Raw genomic sequence first — 18,535 nt, forward strand, 5'->3', positions numbered from 1 at the left:
TTAAAAAGGTACCATAGACAATGAAGTAAGCTCAATATTAAATATATATTCACCAAATGCCATAGTATCCACATTCTAAAAGGAAAAATTAAATAAGTTACAGAAGGAAATAGTAAAACTTTGCTAGTAGGGGACTTCAACTTTCTACTCTCAGATTTAAATAAATCTAACCATAAAACAAATAAGAAAGAAGCTAAGGAGATAAATAGAATCTTAGAAAAGTTATATATGATAGATTTCTAGAGAAAACAGAATGGCAATAAAAACATTTATTATGTACCTACTATGTGCCAGTCACTGTGCTAAGCTTTGGAGATACAAAAAGAAGAACTTAAATCCAAACTTTTTTTTTTTAGGCAATTGGGGTTAAGTGACTTCCCAGGGTCACACAGCTAGTGTAAAGTGTTTGGTCTGAAGTCAGATTTGAACTCAGGTCCTACTGACTTCAGGGCTGGTGCTCTATCCACTGTGCCACCTAGCTGCCCCTTAAATTCTACCTTTCAAATGTATGCAAAGATTCATGTAGTTTGTGCATACCTACTAGATCATCCGTTGGCCATCAGACCCTGTGTAAATTATTTAACCCCTCTGTGTTTAGAAAGGTTTTTATGAATATACGTGAAAAGCATATTCATAAGATTTAGTACTGGAAAAGACCTTAGAAATCAATTAGTATACCCTCTCTTTTTACAGGTGAGGAAATTGAGGTCCATAGTGGGTGAGTCACTTTCCTATGATTACACAAATAAGTAGCAACAAAAGGAACACAAATCCAGGTCCTCTGATTCAAAATCCAATGCTCATTTCACTGCACCATGCTTCCCATTTTCTCATCTATAAAGTGGGTATAATAATATTTAAACTACCTTCACATGGCTGTTGTTAGGAAAGTATTTTTTGGAAATCTCAAACTATCATAAAAATGTAAGTTATTATTATTTGTATTTGTCTCTTGAGGCATAATTTCAAAACTGAGAAGCCAGAATCTGATGATTAAATGAAAAGGGGAAGTTTTCATTCAATTTCCACTTATGTTTTCAGCTTGATCTTCTAGGATGAAATAATGAAAAATACTTCTTAGCCCATCATTTTTCCTGTAATTTCCCATGAAATCTAGTCCCATATATTTGTTTCATTTTGTGATATTATAGTTTTGATGGAAGACAACAGAGAATTAATCATAAAGCAACAATATAGATGATTTTCTTAAAAATTATATAAGAAGTTCTATAGACTTTCTGAACATCACTTAGATACTGAGCATAACATCTATGGTTCTCTCCCCTGCCTCCTGGCTTCATGGTATCCCCTAGAATCTTTACAAATGGTGCTTACCTAAGACTCAGATAACAAACAACTTCTTATGTGAATGTAAAATTGTGTCAAGTGTTTCGAAGGTCAATTTAATCCAACAAGTACTTAGTAACTAACCTCTTATGATATGCAAGACACTGTGCACAGGTGCTGGGAATAGAAAAACAAAGGTCAAGATAGTCCCTTCTGAAAGGACCTTATGTTCTACCCAGGTAATCGCTATATTGTGCAGTTCTGATTAAGCTTTTTTTTTTCTCAAAAGGTGCACCCAAGGAGGTGTGTGTAGTGGTGTCTTGCTGCATTCTTGGGAAAGTTCTGAATACTGATAGTCCACTACAAGGAAACATGGAACACATAAGACAGTACAGGAAACCAGTTTTATTAAGGGCACATCCACAATGAAGCTTCTCCAGGATTTCTTCCTTTTTCAGGGCAGGGAGGGTACTACTGGGGTCATTACAGATGGAGAAGAGGAAGTAAAACCTTTTCAAATATATCAAGAAAAATCAGATCTTCATGGCTCCCTATTTCCTCTAGGGTAAGAGGGTAAAGAGTGTTGCTTCTGTAGTCAGGCGACCTGGGTTGCCTTCCCAATTGTGTGATGAATTTTGCTTTACCTCTTGGGCTTCAGTTTCCTTTTCTGTAACATGAAGGGCTTGGACAAATGATGGATATGTTCCCTTCCAGATATAACCTAGGGTCATCCATTACTTCAAATGTATTTTATAAAAAATAAAAAAATAAAAAGCTTATCCCTTGAACAATATCTGTCTTTCCTTGTAGACTTAAACCATACATCCCAGACCTACCGATGTGGAAACTGATCCGAGGTTCCTCCAGGAATGGAAAATGCTTCCTTGCCACTTGTACCACCTCTTCCTTTTCAAATATTGTCACTTGGCATTCAGGATATATGGTGATACACTCCTTGGCTAGGGCACCTGAACAACCTCAATATCAAAAATAGAGGAAGAATCTCAGCTAAAGATGGAGGTCCCACCAGTTGCACAGACATCACTAATCAGTCAACTCCAGGGGCCCTTCATTCAAGATAATAATTGTCCAGGATCTTCACTTTCTCCCTTTTTCTAACTGCTGGGGTTTTTTTGGTCATTTAATTTTTCACTAGCACCAGGATTCAGAAAATTTCCCTTTCTCTGTATGCTTCCTGGCCCCCACTCCATCTCTGCCTAATGATATCTTTCCCCTATTTCAAGGACTTCCACAGATGCCATCTTGTAGAATTATGGATTTAGAGCAGGAAGAGACCTCAGAGATCATCTAGTTCAACTCTCCTTATTTTTCAGACAAGGAAACTGAGGCCTGAAAAGATCAAGTAACTTACTCAAGACCATATATGTAATACCCATTGGAGTTGGAATTCACACCCAAGCCCTCAGACTCCAAACCTAGATATCCTTCCTATATGTCATACTTCTTCCACAATGCCTGCAGTGATCTCCAAAACTAGAAATAAGTTCCTCCTCACTTGAATTTCTCAGGCTATTCTGTTTGTACACCACCCCACCTTACTTCATTTTCTAACTTGTAATATAGTTACTTATGTGCATGTCTCATTCTTTCTACTAGATTTTAAACCCAAGGACAGGAATATATTTTATGCATGTTTTATTTTTATCTTTGAGCTGCCATAATCTAATACAGTGTCTTATATGTAATAAGTGCTTAATAATGTCTGTCAAATTTTTTATTTAATTACTACAATCTATTTTCCTGTCTTGCAACACAATCTCTGACTTGAGCTTTTCTGTTCTGTGTCATAGTCTTTGCATGCTCAGAAGACAAAAGCTCATATTAATATAGCAGAAAGCACCTTTCTCAAAAGAAACCTCTAGGAGCAGCTAGGTGGCACAGTGGATAGAGCACCAGACCTGGAGTCAGGAGGAACTGAATTCAAATCTGACCTCAGACAGTTGACACTTACTTGCTGTGTGACCCTGGGCAAGTCACTTAACCCCATTGCCTAGCCAAAAAAACAATAAAAAAGAAGCCTCTGAATTGGGCAGCACAAGTAGTATTATGCCCATTTTACAGATTAGTAAACAATGCCTCAATGAGCATAAGTGAAGTGCCCACGTTCACAAAGCTAGTTAAGCATTGAGAACCTGGGCTCCTACCAAGCTCTCTTGAATGCATGTAAGACTATTCACTTTCCACCTTTATCAAACACCTCTTAAGTGCAAGGCTGTATAGTAGGTGCTGGGAATAGAAAGACAAAAAACAAAAGAGTTCACTGTACCATACCACCTACCCCTTCCCCTCCCCAATCATGTTCTAAGGAGAAGGGAGAGAATCAGATTCTAAGCCCCCAAGCTATTTAGCTATTTAGACAGACAATGATACACCCTAGCTGTGGATCATTGAAAGCCCTTCAAGTTTAGGTTACTGAGATTGGCCAGGCACTTAAGAGTTGAGCAAGGTGCCCTACTCTGCCTTACTTTGAAAATGAACAAAAGCTGTCTGATAGCTGCCTTGCCATAGACCTCTTCCCTCCTGGCTGCTGGTACTACAGAGACTCCAAAGACCACTTCTATCATAACCTTTCAACTATGCTGCCCAGTAGAGTTCCTGGACACTATTTCATGCCTTCAGATTATGATATCACCATAGAATTTAGTTGGAAGGAATATCAGAGCTCAGCTAGTCTGAAAACCTCATTTTGCAATTGAGAGATTTCCAGCTATTTGCCCAAGGCTACACAGACCATAATGCCTTGGCTCTTTCCTGTTCCTACTGTCTGTCTTCACAATGATACACCCAACCAGGTGTATCAAACCACAGTACTCTTGTCTCTAGGGCTCAAATGCTCACAAACCAAGCCTGTAACCTTGAGCCAGCAAAACCTCACATGTCATGAATGACCAGTGGACAAGTGTAATAATATGTAATTGCCATATCTCCACTATATGTTTCCACTGATTATGCCTTCATCCTACCTCTGATAAGAGTCTAAATTCCTTAAAGCTAAAGGACACACCTACTCATTTTTTTAGAAAAAAAATTATTGCTATCTTTTGCTTTTACATCACCTACTTTTTCCACCATATTCCTCCTTCCAACTCACCTACATAGCCATCCCTTACATTCAGAAATTAAAAAGAGGGGAGAAAGTTTAGCAAAACTAATTAACATATCAAAACTATTTGATGCAGGTAGTGTTCCACAACCAACCTGTGAAATGGAGACAGATATCTTTATATCTGTTCTTTAGGACCAAGTTTGGTCATGATACAGATGCAGCGTTCAGCTTTTATTCTTTTGTTCTTTATTGTTCTTTCTATTTATATTGTGATAGTCACTGTGCATATTGTTTTCATGATTCTGCTTATTTCACATTATTACTGTTGTTCACCCTACACCATCTCAGTGAATGTCTTTTCTATGAAGCAACTGTCTATTTGAAGTCTATTCAAGGTAAATATATTGGGGGAGGGTCATGTGGACCCACAGAGTACCTTGAACTTGGGTGTAGTTATCCACTGAGTGATCTAACTTTTGAATATGAGTTTAGGGTGGGGTAATAATGCAAAAAGGGATATTTTTACAATGTACAATAAACAAATGGCAAATTTAGGAAGATGGAGGATGTCATATATTGGAAAATTTTTGTTTTGCTCTCTTCAGTTTCCTGTAGCACCCCTTCTGGGCTACCTTCCCCCCTCCCCAATCATGCTCATTCACAGGCTAGGTCTTCTGGGAGATAAGTACCTCAGGTTTTAGGTACAGTGTGGACCCACAGAGTTCAAAGTATTCTGCAGGTTCACACTCCTAAAACTACTTCACATGAATCAACAATTGGTGTTTTATCCTGAACTACTTAGCTAGTAGACAGAATCAGTCCAAAACACAAGTACATGCTGAGATGGCACAGCATAAGCAATAGTAACATAAACCTATAGCCACCTTCTCTCACAGCTGTATATGGTGTCAGTGGGGAAACTCTACAGCAGATAACAACCTTCCAACCTGTGCCTTCTCTTCACCTTTTCCTGGCTGTCAAGACCCTATTCAGGGTGATCTGGCAATAAGAGCAACATAGCTATTCACACCACTTGGGTGAGTTATGAGTCTACAACTGGGTGACTAGGAATCTTTCGGGTAACAAGGAAAACTAAAATGTCTAAAAATCTGTTGACCTTCCACTATGCCATCCAGATTTTCTAGGCCATCTGACCTGCTAATTCATCCTAAGGCCTGGCCATTCATTTTACTGATTGCTAGATGGGACTCCTAAGTTTCCACATGCCCCTTGCAGCTGAACTCTCTTATATGTTTGATTTGCCCCAAAGAGTCAGCTCCTTGAGGGCAGGGATTATCTTGCTTCATTCTATTACTAATAGAAAGTGTTTAATAAATGCCTTTCTGTTCATTCATTTATAGAGTGCATTATTTGAGAGGCATACAGTTAAGGAAGGTGGCCAAAGAAATTTACTGCTCCAGTACTATGGGGCTTTAATGCCCATCTCCTCTAGTGATGTCCTCATGCTATTGCTCTTGGGTGAAAGCCCTCTGATGAGCAGCTCACTCAGATGGGTTACTTGGGTCTGTTCGTCTCTGCAGACCAAATCCCAAAGTTCAAGTCTAACACTACCTCAAGTCACAAGCTTCTTCCAGTCTTATGCCTTGACTAACAGGGCCTGCTCGCTGATGGATGCAATGTCTCCAGCTAATGGGAAAGTAGATCCATCATGCTTTATGGACAGAAATCCCTTCTTCATGATATCCCCTCACCCAAAAAAGGGATAATTTCCTCTCAAGACCTGAGTTTTTCCTCCATAGATGGCTCTCTTTTCTGCTACCAGAGGTCACATTTTCTCAGAATTATTTTTCTGCCTAGAAATGTGTCTCAATGTTTAAAGGTCTGCCAAGGGTGTGATCATTCTTTAGCAACCTAATCATTCCATCAAGCTTAATTGAAAAACTTCTTCACACTTCATAAAGGCCTAACAAAGTGTGAAACTTTTCCTACATTTTGTTTAAGACCTCAACAATCTATTATCTCAGTTCCCTGATCCTTAACATTCTGTAATTTCATCAACTAGGCTGGTGGGAAATAAACTGATTGAGGGTCTTCTGCTCAATCCTCCACCGCCAGGTCTTTCCTATTGCCTTTCTGTTGAGTATTTTGCTCTGAGAGTTCTTTGGCTCAGGCTACCTGTTGTTGTTGTTTGTCTTTCGTTTTGGAAGAGGACCATGACATGCAGAAGGTGATTCCATGACTTGCAAGTGAATTCGATTTAAGTGAGGGAGGGCTATGTAGAGTCACCAGCCTCACTTTCTCCTCTGAAGCCATCAGGGTCCAGTGGCAAGATATAGATCAGGAACTACTGGAAATGGCCCCCCTCAAGGTTACTTAGTATACAACTGAAAGGGTTGTTTCCTCTCTGAGTCTACTAAAGATTGTTGACAGTTGGAGTAAGTGGCCCTCTGCTGGCAGAACTGCTTTTTCACCTGGCTTATTTCTGAATGGATAGTTCTTTCTTGAGCAGTTTTAAATGTCAAAACATGCAGCTTTGGAACTTACATAGTAGGAAGACTATACCAGTGTTTTTAAAACAGATTCAACAATATATTTTTATATATTCCTCAATCATTTTTTTTTAATTTGTTCTCTATCATCTGTGTGCAGATCAGTCCTAAATCTATATATATAGCCCCAATCTCCAGAAAGCAAATTGTCTACTGGACATTTCAAACTAGTTGTCCCAGGAGCATCTGAAACTCAACGTGCCAAAAATTGAACCCATTATCCCCACAAACTCTCCCCTCTTCCAAATTTTCATAGTTCTATTGTCACCATTATTTCCAATGTTGCAGGTTCATAATCTCAATAATAACCTGCACTCCTGATTTTCTTTCACCTCACATGTCCATTCATTCATCAAATCTTGTCAGTTCTACCTTCATAACATCTCCTGAATGCAGACCCTTCTGTTCACTCACACAGTTACCTCATCACTTCTGCCTAGATTATTGCAGCAGCCTTTTAATTGGCCGCCTTGCCTCATGCTGGCACCACTCCAGTCCAGTCAACATAGCTTCCAAAGTAATTTGCCTGAAGCATAGATCTGACAATGTGCTCCACTACTCAACCAATTCCAATGGCTTCTCATTGCCTATGGGATAAAATATAAATTCCTGTTCAGCTTTCAAAACCCAAAACAACTTCACCCTAACCTATTTTTCATGCTCATGGGACATTACTCTTCTTAACATGCTCTGCAAGGGACAGCTAGGTGGTGAAGTGAATAGAGCACTGGCCCTGAAGTCAGGAGGACCTGAGTTCAAATCCAGTCTCAGACCAAACTTACTAGCTGTGTGACCCTAGGCAAGTCACTTCTGCGATCCAGCCGAATCACCTTTCTCTCTGTTCCTCACTCATGAGCCTTTACATTAGCTGTCCTCCATTCCGACAATGCACTCTCTCCTTACCTCTTCCTCATAGACTCCCTCTCCTCTTTTAAGAAACAGCTTAGGTCCCATCTTGTACATAAAATCTCTCCTGATCCCCACAACTGCTAAAATTCTCTCTCTCAAACTACCTTATATTTAACTATTTTTATATATTTATTTGTTATATATGTGTATATATGTATAAATACATATATGTACTATATATATTTTGTATGTACTTATCTCCCACATAAAAATGTGAACTCCTTGGGAATAGGGATTGTTTCATTCTTTGTACTTGTATCCCTAGCACCTAGCACATCATCAGTGCTTAATAAATACCATCAATAGTTGGGTTGTACAGTGGATAGAGCACTAGGTTTGGAATCAGGAAGACTCATTCACCTGAGTTCAAATCCAGCTTCAGACATTTACTAACTGTGTGACCCTGAGCAAGTTACTTAACCATGTTTTCCTTATTTCTTCACGTGTAAAATGAGCTGGAGAAGGAAATGGCAAAACCACTCCTTAATCTCTGCCAAGAAAACTCCAAATGAAGTCACAAAGAGTAGGACACAACTGAAAAATACATTCATTTACTTAGCTTACTTGATGGTAGAGAGAATGTCAAAGACAAAAATGTCAGGGCATTTGAATGTGGATGCTAACTTCTTAAAGTGGGCACTCCTACTACCTTAAGACAGCTGAGCAAAATGTTTCCTTCTACTTTATCAAAAGTAATCTTCCACAGAGAAATGTCACTGGCTATTAACGAATCACTCTAGGTAAGGCTCCTTGGATCACAAAATCATGGATACTGCCTCAGTTCCTGAGGCAAACTATTAAAGGAACATAAAGTTTAGCTCTGGAAAGGGCCTCAGGTATCATGTAATCCTACCTGGCCATTTTAGGGATGAAAAGACTGATGTTAAGTGGCAACTGAGGCCACTTAGAGTTAGGATTCAAATACAGATTCCCCAGACTCCAGATTCAGACCACTTAACACTGTACATTATCCTACCCTCTCTAAAATTCCTAATAAATGAGCCAACAAAGTAGAGCAAGTGTTTGGGGCTCAGGAATTTAGAAATGATTATCTTTTTGAAGGCCAGAACCTCAGACTAGAAGGAACTTACCTTTTCTTGCCTTCCAGAGGCAGCTGGTAATACAGTGGATAGAATGTTGGGCAGGGAGTCAGAAAAACGAGTAAAAAACCAGCTTTCAACACTCACTAGCTGTGTGACCCTGGGCAAGTCCCTTAACCTCTGTTTGTCTCAGTTTCCTCAACTATAAAATAGGGATAATTATAGCACCCACCTCACAGGTTTGTTGTGGGATACCCTTCATGCAGTACCTGGCACATAGTAGGAATTATATAAAGCATGATTCTAAGCCTCATGTACAATTTTTATTCAACCTCCGTGAAAGTTCTTGGTTCTCAGCACTTACCTAGAGTATTTGAAACAATCCTTAATTCTTTCGCCAATACTTACCACCAAGATCATAAATGAGGGGGAAGGGTGAAAGGTCAAATGCAGTAATCACATCTCTGCCATTAATACTCCAAATCTCATGTAGGCCATGCATGAATTTTACCAGCTCTTCCTCTGACCTAGTAGTTGAAATAATAAATGTCACATTATATCAAGAAACAGTATGAAGTAGTAGATAGACAGCCAACATTGGAGTCAGACCTGGGTTCAAGTCTCACCTCTAACAATACTAGCTATAAGATCCTAGGTAAGTCACTTAATCTCTCAGTGTCCCAAACAATTCTCTAAGCCTCCCAGCAATGTTGAGAGAATGCTCCTTTTCAGGAATACCCATGTACTGTACTTATGAAATCACATGAGAAGGAAAAAAAACTACATTAAATATTCTATATATCACTGTGAAAAGTGATTAAAGGCAATCCCTAACTAATTTTTTAAATTAGTTAAATTGCTAACACTTTTTTAAAAAGGGATATCAGTAATGGATTGGATTTTGCCTAGGTTAGAAAATAAACCTTAATCTTTTCTCTGAAAATGCATTTTTAGTCTTATTAGATCTTTTGATCCAATAAGCCTTCTATAACTTTCTCCTGATGAGTTTTATATAATGAAACACATTTATTATCATTGAAGAGGGCTTGTTTCCATTTCATCAAATGATGAAGATATTGTCATAGAAGTTTAATATCAAAGCATTATTCAAACATTGATGACAAATCTATACATCAAAACAAAGGGGAAAATTGCATGGATTCTTCAGCCCCAAATAAGATAGATTTTAGATTGTGTCTGTATACTCAAAGTGAAGTGATTAGGGATTTAATTGGTGTAGATATTCATGTTGAGATGACTCAGGACACAAATATACTTTGAGATGGTCAGTAAGAAATGATTCATTTGGACTCCTACTCTATTCCAATTAGTATTAATCAGTTTGATATTTTACATAAATCATATAGGGATGATAAGATAAAATAGATTATTATGTAGGCCTTTGCAACGGGCCTAAAACTTTAACGTAATATTCATTACTTGTTTTCCAATTATGATGCTCACTTGCACAAGCACAAAAATGCTGACAAAGATATCTCCATCCTGTTTTGCTCAAATTCCATGTCCCAAGCCTTGCATGTGTGAGACGCCTTGATTTTTTGGAAATTGCTCAACTTATTTTTGTACTTCTGAACCACTCTCTCTTATCCAACATGAGCAGGTAACCATCTTATGATCATCTTATAACCATTTAGTCAGTAGCAATGGCCTGTGCTTCACCCAACCTGTGGACCATCCCCTTAGTTGATATATCATTTTTTGGCTAATACTTCATTTTTTGGCCCTCAAGAGCAAGATCTATAAACCAATGAGATTCTGTATTTTACCATGTCTCTTTTGCATATTTCAGTATCAAATCTGGGGACCAGGGCATCTCAGATCATGAGGAGGATCTGAAGTCCACTTCATTGGAGAGGGCCATGGACAATTTAATAAAGTGCCATTGGCTCAGAGCTCTGCTGAGTTTCTTTTATTGTAGGTTGGATAAGTGTAAACTAAGTGTAAACTCCACAGGACTGAATTATATAGTTGCCTATAGTCATTGCTAAAATTATTTGGATAACCACAAGTCTCAGCTTCAATTTGTCTTTTTATTCCTACTTATTCCCTCCTACAGTAATTATAAATAAGGAGAACAGAATATCAGAGTGTTCATATTACCTGTAGATAGCTTCAAAAAGATCATCTGATGGAATACCAAATGTCCTCAAATATTGATTTTTTCCTTCCCTGAGGGGGAAAAAGCTATTATTACTTATGTGTACTTACTGAGCATCAGCATATTACTAGATGTTCCAGAGTCCTGAGTACATATAAACCCTTTCTTAATGAGCTCATAAATACACATGCCCAACTGTAGGCTCCCTTAACGAGCACTGTTCTTCAAGTTGAGCCAAGGAAGATACTCAGTAAGAGGCCACTGGAAAAAAAAAGGGTTGAAAAATATTCTTTAAAGCAATTTTAAGAAAACATAAGATGTTGACACTTACTAGCTGTGTGACCCTGGACAAGTCACTTAACCCCAACTACCTTTAAAAAAACAAACAAACAAGAAAACATAAGATGGATGGATTGCCACGGGAGACTCATCTCCATTACTATCACAAACATCTTTGGCAGGCATACTTCTTCTGGTTTAACCCATTTATGTGATATTGATGGAAAGAGAGCTGCTGATCTCCATCACCATATCTTTTAAGGATTCTTGAATAATTGTGAGGTTTGGATGGAAGATTTACTATTGGAAGAGAGCCTTTTAGTCAGCATTTGCCCTACCAAAAAAAAAATTTTTTTAAATCAATCAACAATAAGCACAGAGGGTTGTTGTATTGTCTACAACTTCCCAAAATTACATGATAATACAGATGCAGTGCATTACGTAACATTATTTGTGAAGGCAACATGTTCTTAATGCCCTCAACAAAGATTTCTTCAATAAATCGCTAAAAAAAAGAAAAAGATTTCTTCAATGTGTGAAAATGATTTTCCTTAAAATTATATGTAGTTAGGAAAGTAGGACTATTAATTGGTAGATGCTGTTTTGGTTGCCCTTTTACAGTATTAATGAGGTCTGACATTTTTCTATATCTGTGGTATCTTCCCTTACTTTAGATAATTTGTAAATAAATCTCATAATATCTTCACAATTATATTGACTCCTGCATAGATTTCCTTTGTCTATACTTGGTCTAGTTCTTTGTTCTTTATGTCATTTATATGCCATCTATTAGAGTCTAAGTATGACGGTTCTACTATCTTTGATGAAGGGAAAAAAATACAACTTAAACTTTGCAGATGTTTTCCATTTTCTCCTATTTGTTGCCCTCCTTCCATTTTTTATCCTTTAATGTTCTTGGGACAACTTGTTGAGCTAAAACTTCCCCACAAACTTTATTTCAACTGGTTTTATTCTCTATTGCTTCTCTCTCTTTCTCTCTCTTTCTCATTCTCTCTTTCTCTCTCTATTTCTTTCTCTTTCTCTCTCTCTTTCTCATTTTCTCTTCTCTCTGTAACTCTGTCTCTCCTTCGTTCTCTCTATTTCTCTCTTTATCTTGAATGATATTGCTCATAACTGTTCATCATTTCACCATGACATCTTACACATAAGTTTATGTTCTAAATTATTGATGTGATGTCTTTGATTGGCATCTCTTTCTGCTTGTCAAATGTTTGCTGATTAAGGAGATTTTTAGTCTCTTTTAGTCTCCAAGGGATTTGGAATTCTCACCAGCTTGAGAACAGAAGAGGAGCAGTTTTGCCTAGCAAGAGAAAAATGAAGATCAGAAGGGAAGCAGCTAGCAGAGAAGTGGTTTCATGTGGTGCAGATTGTCCCTGAAGGGACCAAGGATTTCAAGTGTGCATTCCAGAGTTTTGAATTGCCCCAGTGCATGTTATTTTTTTCCTTCTCATGTGCCTTCCTCCCAGATTTCTATAAGTGTGTGCCCACTTTCCTCCATGGACATTGCATAGATGACTAAGAGAATGTGATCCAGGTTTATGAGATGACTATGATGTTTTGATCATTCCTGCTTTTGCCTTCTATTGAATAACTATGGTATTTTTGTTATTTTTGGTTTGCCTTCTACTGAGTTAAGTTATGATCATTACTATCTTACACTCTATTTGAGTAAATGTTATGATTATTACTGCTTTTTCATTATCATTTAGTAAATTATTTGTGTCTGAGTCAATGGTATCATTGTTCATGATTTTGTGTAAATGGAAAGCATATTGTTGGTGGCTCAGGGGTTACAGTTTTGAGTACTAGGAATGTATTCTTCCCTCGTCAGGAATGCCCCTAGCACCATGAGAGGGCATAAATTATAGTGAAGAGGTGATGACTGAGGTCAGTTTCATTCTGGGAAAACTCCAAGATTTGCTAGTGAGAAGGCATTTGGGGTAAGTGAGCCATCTCTAAGAAAACTGAAGTGAGTGAGGGTACCACACTGGATGGAAGGTGATATTGTTTGCATCTGTGTGCCGCTATCCAGTACCACACCGGGCCACAATAATGCCCCCCAAGAAAGTAAGAAATAAGCATCATTAATCCATAGGAGGTTCAGAGGGAAACACAGGCAAGTGAGACAGCTATGGAACTAACATGCTGAATTTATTATATACTTAAAAAACAAACTGTAGGAAATGGGGATTTACAGTTTCATATGCAATTCTCTTTTTCTGTTCTTTTTATATTAAAATATTCATGATTGTTAGTACTTATCAAGTTCAAAATTACAAAAATAATTTAAACATACAATCGGTTTTTTGTGTGTGATGTTATTTTGTGTTCCATATATCCTTCAGCTACCAACGCTTTTTTTGAAAAAGGTATCCATCATACATAAGTATGAGGTTGCTACACAGTCTACCAGTCTTTAGACTTTCTATTTCCTTACACTTGATTCAGTACTCCTGCTTTCCAAAATATTTCTCACCATCCTGTCCTACTCCTGTTTTTGCTTTGAAGCCAGATAATATCAAAGTATGTATTGATTTAGTATGGTGTGTTTTATAAAGTTCTTCATAGAATTTCTTTACCTCTTTATCCTCTGCAAAAAAAAAATAATATATATATATATATATATTAGTTCAAATACCATTATTTTCATGGTGAACTTTTTGCAAATACCCATTGTGTATTTGCAAAATAAGATGACCAAATACCCATGAAATGATTTTTCTTATTTTGGGGCACATCAAAAATGCTATTTAGTCAATTCCTTTATTTGCCTCTATAATGAAAAACAGATCCATCTTTCCATTTAGCTACAATTTCCTTCTTTTTTTCATTTCTAGTGACAATGTCAAGATTATTATGATTCAGGCCCTCCAGTATTATATTTCCTTGGTCACGAGACAAAAATCACATGTAGAGTACCAACTGTAAAATTAATGTTTATGGATGGCCTAAAAATTTTTCCTTACTTTTATGGTGGCCCCTGGCCCTTTTTCCACATCTTTTCTGCTATCACTGCAAAAGTAAAAGCACTAGGAGGCAATTTATATTTTTGTTTGTTTCAAGAGTTGCAGTAGCCATAGAATCCTTCATCAAATGGCCAGCCTAGTGGTAAAGTACTTCTCTGTACTTAGGTAGGCTGGTCCTCAGACAAGACTCCATCTGTTACCAGGTCTATACTTGAAGTTTTTCTAACATAATAGAATCATGGATGTTGTGCTTTGCTGGCATAATTTTTGAGAATCTATGGCTTACCTTCATACCATGATGAGATATCTAAGTAAAATTTCCTACAAAACAACTACATTCAAAAATAACTATGATGGAATCAGACTCAGAATTAAGATAACTAGAGTTTATAAACTACAGAAGATTTGAAAAATGCTTTACACATGTTATCCGGTATGGTCCTCACAATGACTCTATCATATCTATTTTAAAGATGAGGAAACTAAGGCTGAGAGGTTAAATGATTTGTCCAGGATCACACAGCTAGTAAATGTGTGAGGTAGGATTTGAACTCAGTTTTTACTGAATCCAAGTCTCACATTCCATTCATTACATGACTTAGGTGCATATACATTATTTAGGATCTCCCCTCTCTCATTTTAGATTATCTACATCATCACTTACCTCCATTAGCATAGCTTTCTAGATATTGACAGGTAACACAGGTATTTCTATATTTAATTCAAGTGTCCTGTTCTTCTGGTATTGATTTAATGAATCCCACCAAGTGCTACTCTAAGAGAAAGTAAACTACTGTTTTAAATCAATTTCAGGTTAATTTAATAAGTTATGTTTGAAAGAAGCCTAGTAATTTTTTTTGCACTTTTCAAGTGTATAAATAAAATAGCAGAGAATAAGCTATCACTGTTTGAAACATCCTGCCTACCTTACCTTATGGCTTCAGTTAAGTGATTCCAACATGAGTAGGTAGTTTTGGACATGTAAAGTAGCATATTGTACTGGGATTTAGTGCCAGTCTTGGTGAGATAAAGGGTGGAAAGTTCTGTGTTTTGATATAAAGCTGAAAAGGAAACATAATTATTGCCTTTACCATCATTGTAAGTGCATTGAGTTCATTTACCCCCTTTGAGCACTTAAATTACCTCAAATTGCAAGCTGACATGGTATGTGGATTTAGTAGGAAAATCATGCCTGATCAATTTATTAGATTTACTAAAGAGAGAATAAGTAAATGCATAAACAAGTTAAATCTCATGGGTTTAACTTCTTAATTTTGTAAAAAAAACCTTTTTTTAAAAAAGTGAAATGAGTCACCCCAAGAATAAAGACAATGTTTTATCATGAGGAAGAAAATAACTTAGAGATACAAAATTAAAATTAGGAAATAACAAATATTTCTCCGGATAAAGTCTTAGCGGTTAGATACTTAATAATGGCATAAAATATCTCAAAGATAGAAAGTACATCTTTAAGTCTTACAGATAGCACAAATCTTCTGGGTAATAGTATGTCAAGCCTATGAGGCAGAACTATAGCAAGTCTATATAAAGCAATATGCTATCATAGGAAAAGCACTGAATTGAGAGTCAGAAGCCCTGGAATCTGCTGTGTGACCTTGAATCATCAGTTAAACTCTCTGAACACCAGTTTCCTGATCTCTAAAGGGGTGTGGATGAGATCAGATAGATTAAAAACTACATCCCATTGGTCACAACACTGCTGAGTACCCCTCAAACCAGATTAAAGTGTAACTGAAATATATTTAACAAAATAAATTAAAATACAATAAAACATAGACTATTGTAATATGTAGTTTTCTAAGTCAATATACCCACAGAGATCTTTATGTACAGTTTAATGTCCCCTTTTACTATTTGAGTTTGATACCACTGGACTAGATGGTGTCTGAGGCCCTTTCTAGCTTTGAAATTCTATGATTCTATCAGGAAACTGAATTGGTAGAAGAACCTTGAGGTAAGTGTAAGGAAGTTGATTTTTCACAGACCAAATGAGCTGTTAAGCTAACTATAAAAATTCAGCCTCACCAGGTGATCTTTTCATGAGGTGCAGATTAGGCCCTCTGAGTGTATTAGAAAGAACGCAATAAAGGATGAAGAACTGTAGGCCACAGCTCTAGGTGACTTGGAAAGTTCACTGAGTTCAGGTAACAGACAAGCTAGACGGAGCTTGCAGAAAGAAAATCTGGAGAGGGGAAAGCACCAAAAAGAAAGGGGCTAGGACTCTGGCCTTGGACTAATTAGCATGATGTGCATTGGGACAGAAGCTGTGAGCTAAAATATTCCCGGACCCAAAGGTGGTGGTTTTGTATCACCTTTCTCTCATGTGTGTTCTGCAATTTTTCAGTCACATCTGGCTCTTTGTGATCCCATTTGGAGTTTTCTTGGCAAGGATGTTGGAGTGGTTTGCCATTTCCTTCTCTAGCTCATTTTACAGTTGAGGAAACTGAGGCAAACAGAATTAAATGACTCGCCCAAGGTCACATAGCTAGTAAGTGTCTGAGGCCAGATTTGAACCCAGGGATATGAGTCTTCTTGACTCTAGGCCTGGCACTTTATCCATTGTGCCACCTACCTGCCCTCCTTTCTCTCTCCTATCACTCCTTACAGAGAGACTCAAGACTTTTCCTCTGAGCATGTCTGTTTACCTTTCTTTGTTTTAAATGTCCTTCTAAACAATGTTAACCACTAGCATTTATTGTTGTGCTTATTAGGAATGGAGTTTGGGTGTTTATTTGGAATATAGTTATAGAGATAGATTTGACCTGAAATGTTTTGCCAAAAGTGCTGTCATGGCTGGGGACTTAGAGCTAACAAAAAAATAAAGAGAATCACAGATCCTTTGATACTACTTCTCAGAGCAGAGAAGGAGCATCTATCCTGGGAAATCCATCTGTACAATAAGTCAGTAGTAGTGTAAGGGATAAATAGGAGTATTTGTAAAATTCTCATCAACCTACTATCCACTTAAGTAAGGGAACACATTTAGGGAGCAAAGAAAGTTATAAGCAGGAAATATTAAAGGACATTATCTGAAGCCACTGGACTCAGTGTTCTGAAACATCCCCAAAGACCAGAAAAATATTAAGCTTTGGCCATCATTAGAAGATGTATTGGAAGCAAAAGAGAAAGTAGTATTGTTATTTTAAAAAAAAACTGAGCAATGAATTTTAGTGTTGAATATCATCAATTTAGCTAAAAGAAGCCAACCAAGACTCAATCCAAAGATTTTTTTGGGTTTCCCAGGTTTATAGAGCCTTAAGTTCTACAAATGGGGTAGAACAAACCATGTAAGGGCCTTAGCAAACACTGGACTGCAAGTACCCTTGTTATAGGGATTAAAGGATAAGGAAAGGAAAATCAATAATAATGACAGAAAATCTTGGAGCACTTAAAGACTAGCAAAGCAATTTGCATCCAATTTGATCATCACAGCATCCTTATGAGAGGACTATAGATATTATTGTTCTTATTCTTGCTTGTTATTATCCATCCTTTGATCTCAAAGCAGACCAATGACTTTAAGAGGTGATGTCTTGACTTGCAAGTGAATTGGATTTAAGGGAGGCAGGGCTGCACAAAGTCATCAGCCTCACTCTCTCCTCCAGAACCATCTGTGCCCAGTAGCAAGACATAGGTCAGGATGACTGGCTGTGGTCCCGGATGAGTGGGAGACTCGGCCCTTTTAAGCTAAGGTCTTTCCCAGTATTACTTTAAAAGTCCTTTCCATTTCTAAATCTATTATTCTCATTTTAAAGATAAGAAAACTGGAGTTCAGAGGGGATAAGCAATTTGGACATAGTCAACCACCTCACAAGTGTCAAAGGCAAGATTTTACTCCAAGGTCTTCACTCTTTCCATTATGCCATATGGTCACTCCAGGTCCTTTCTCACTCTTAAATTGTGTTGTCCTATAATAAGTTCTCTATAAAATTGAGGGCATGATATTAACAAAATACTTCTCTTAGACAATCATCATAATGCATTGGAAGTCTGGGTTTACAGGATTAAAACAGAAACCAATTGATCATGTAATAGTTTTACATCACTATCAGACATAGAATTTCGGAAATGGAAAGATCCTTAGTGGACTTGTCATCCAATCCATAGCCCCAGAGAATAATCCCAAAGCAACATGACAAAAAGTGAAAATCCACTTTACTTGAAGATCTGCCATCTGCCATCTGCCAAACAACACATTCACTTGTGGATAGCTTTAAATGTTATCAAATTTTCAAATCAAAGTTTTACATAACACTTAAATTGGCCTTTTTGTGACTTCCTCTTATTATTTCTAGTTCTCTCCTCTGAAACTATGC

The 18,535-nt window shown here is 37.4% G+C and overlaps 1 protein-coding gene across 2 annotated transcripts in view; it reads right to left on the reverse strand.

Annotated features, from left to right (window-relative positions):
• The window catches only part of ASMT (acetylserotonin O-methyltransferase), a 31,013-nt gene that overhangs the window by 7,079 nt on the left and 5,399 nt on the right, over window positions 1-18,535 (reverse strand). Inside the window, exons 3-6 of one of the 2 annotated variants that reach the window (XM_020992918.2) lie at window positions 15,130-15,259; window positions 10,935-11,003; window positions 9,222-9,340; window positions 2,124-2,264 (exon numbers count right to left, since the gene is read on the reverse strand). In XM_020992918.2, the coding sequence (XP_020848577.1) occupies window positions 2,124-2,264; window positions 9,222-9,340; window positions 10,935-11,003; window positions 15,130-15,259 (459 nt within the window). The remainder of the gene's footprint in view (window positions 1-2,123; window positions 2,265-9,221; window positions 9,341-10,934; window positions 11,004-15,129; window positions 15,260-18,535) is intronic. The other variant, XM_020992921.2, reaches the window with a different exon arrangement.

The sequence above is a fragment of the Phascolarctos cinereus genome, unplaced genomic scaffold (assembly GCF_003287225.1).
Source record: "Phascolarctos cinereus isolate Bilbo 61053 unplaced genomic scaffold, phaCin_HiC Scaffold_726;HRSCAF=1367, whole genome shotgun sequence".
In the NCBI taxonomy this organism is placed as follows: domain Eukaryota; kingdom Metazoa; phylum Chordata; class Mammalia; order Diprotodontia; family Phascolarctidae; genus Phascolarctos; species Phascolarctos cinereus.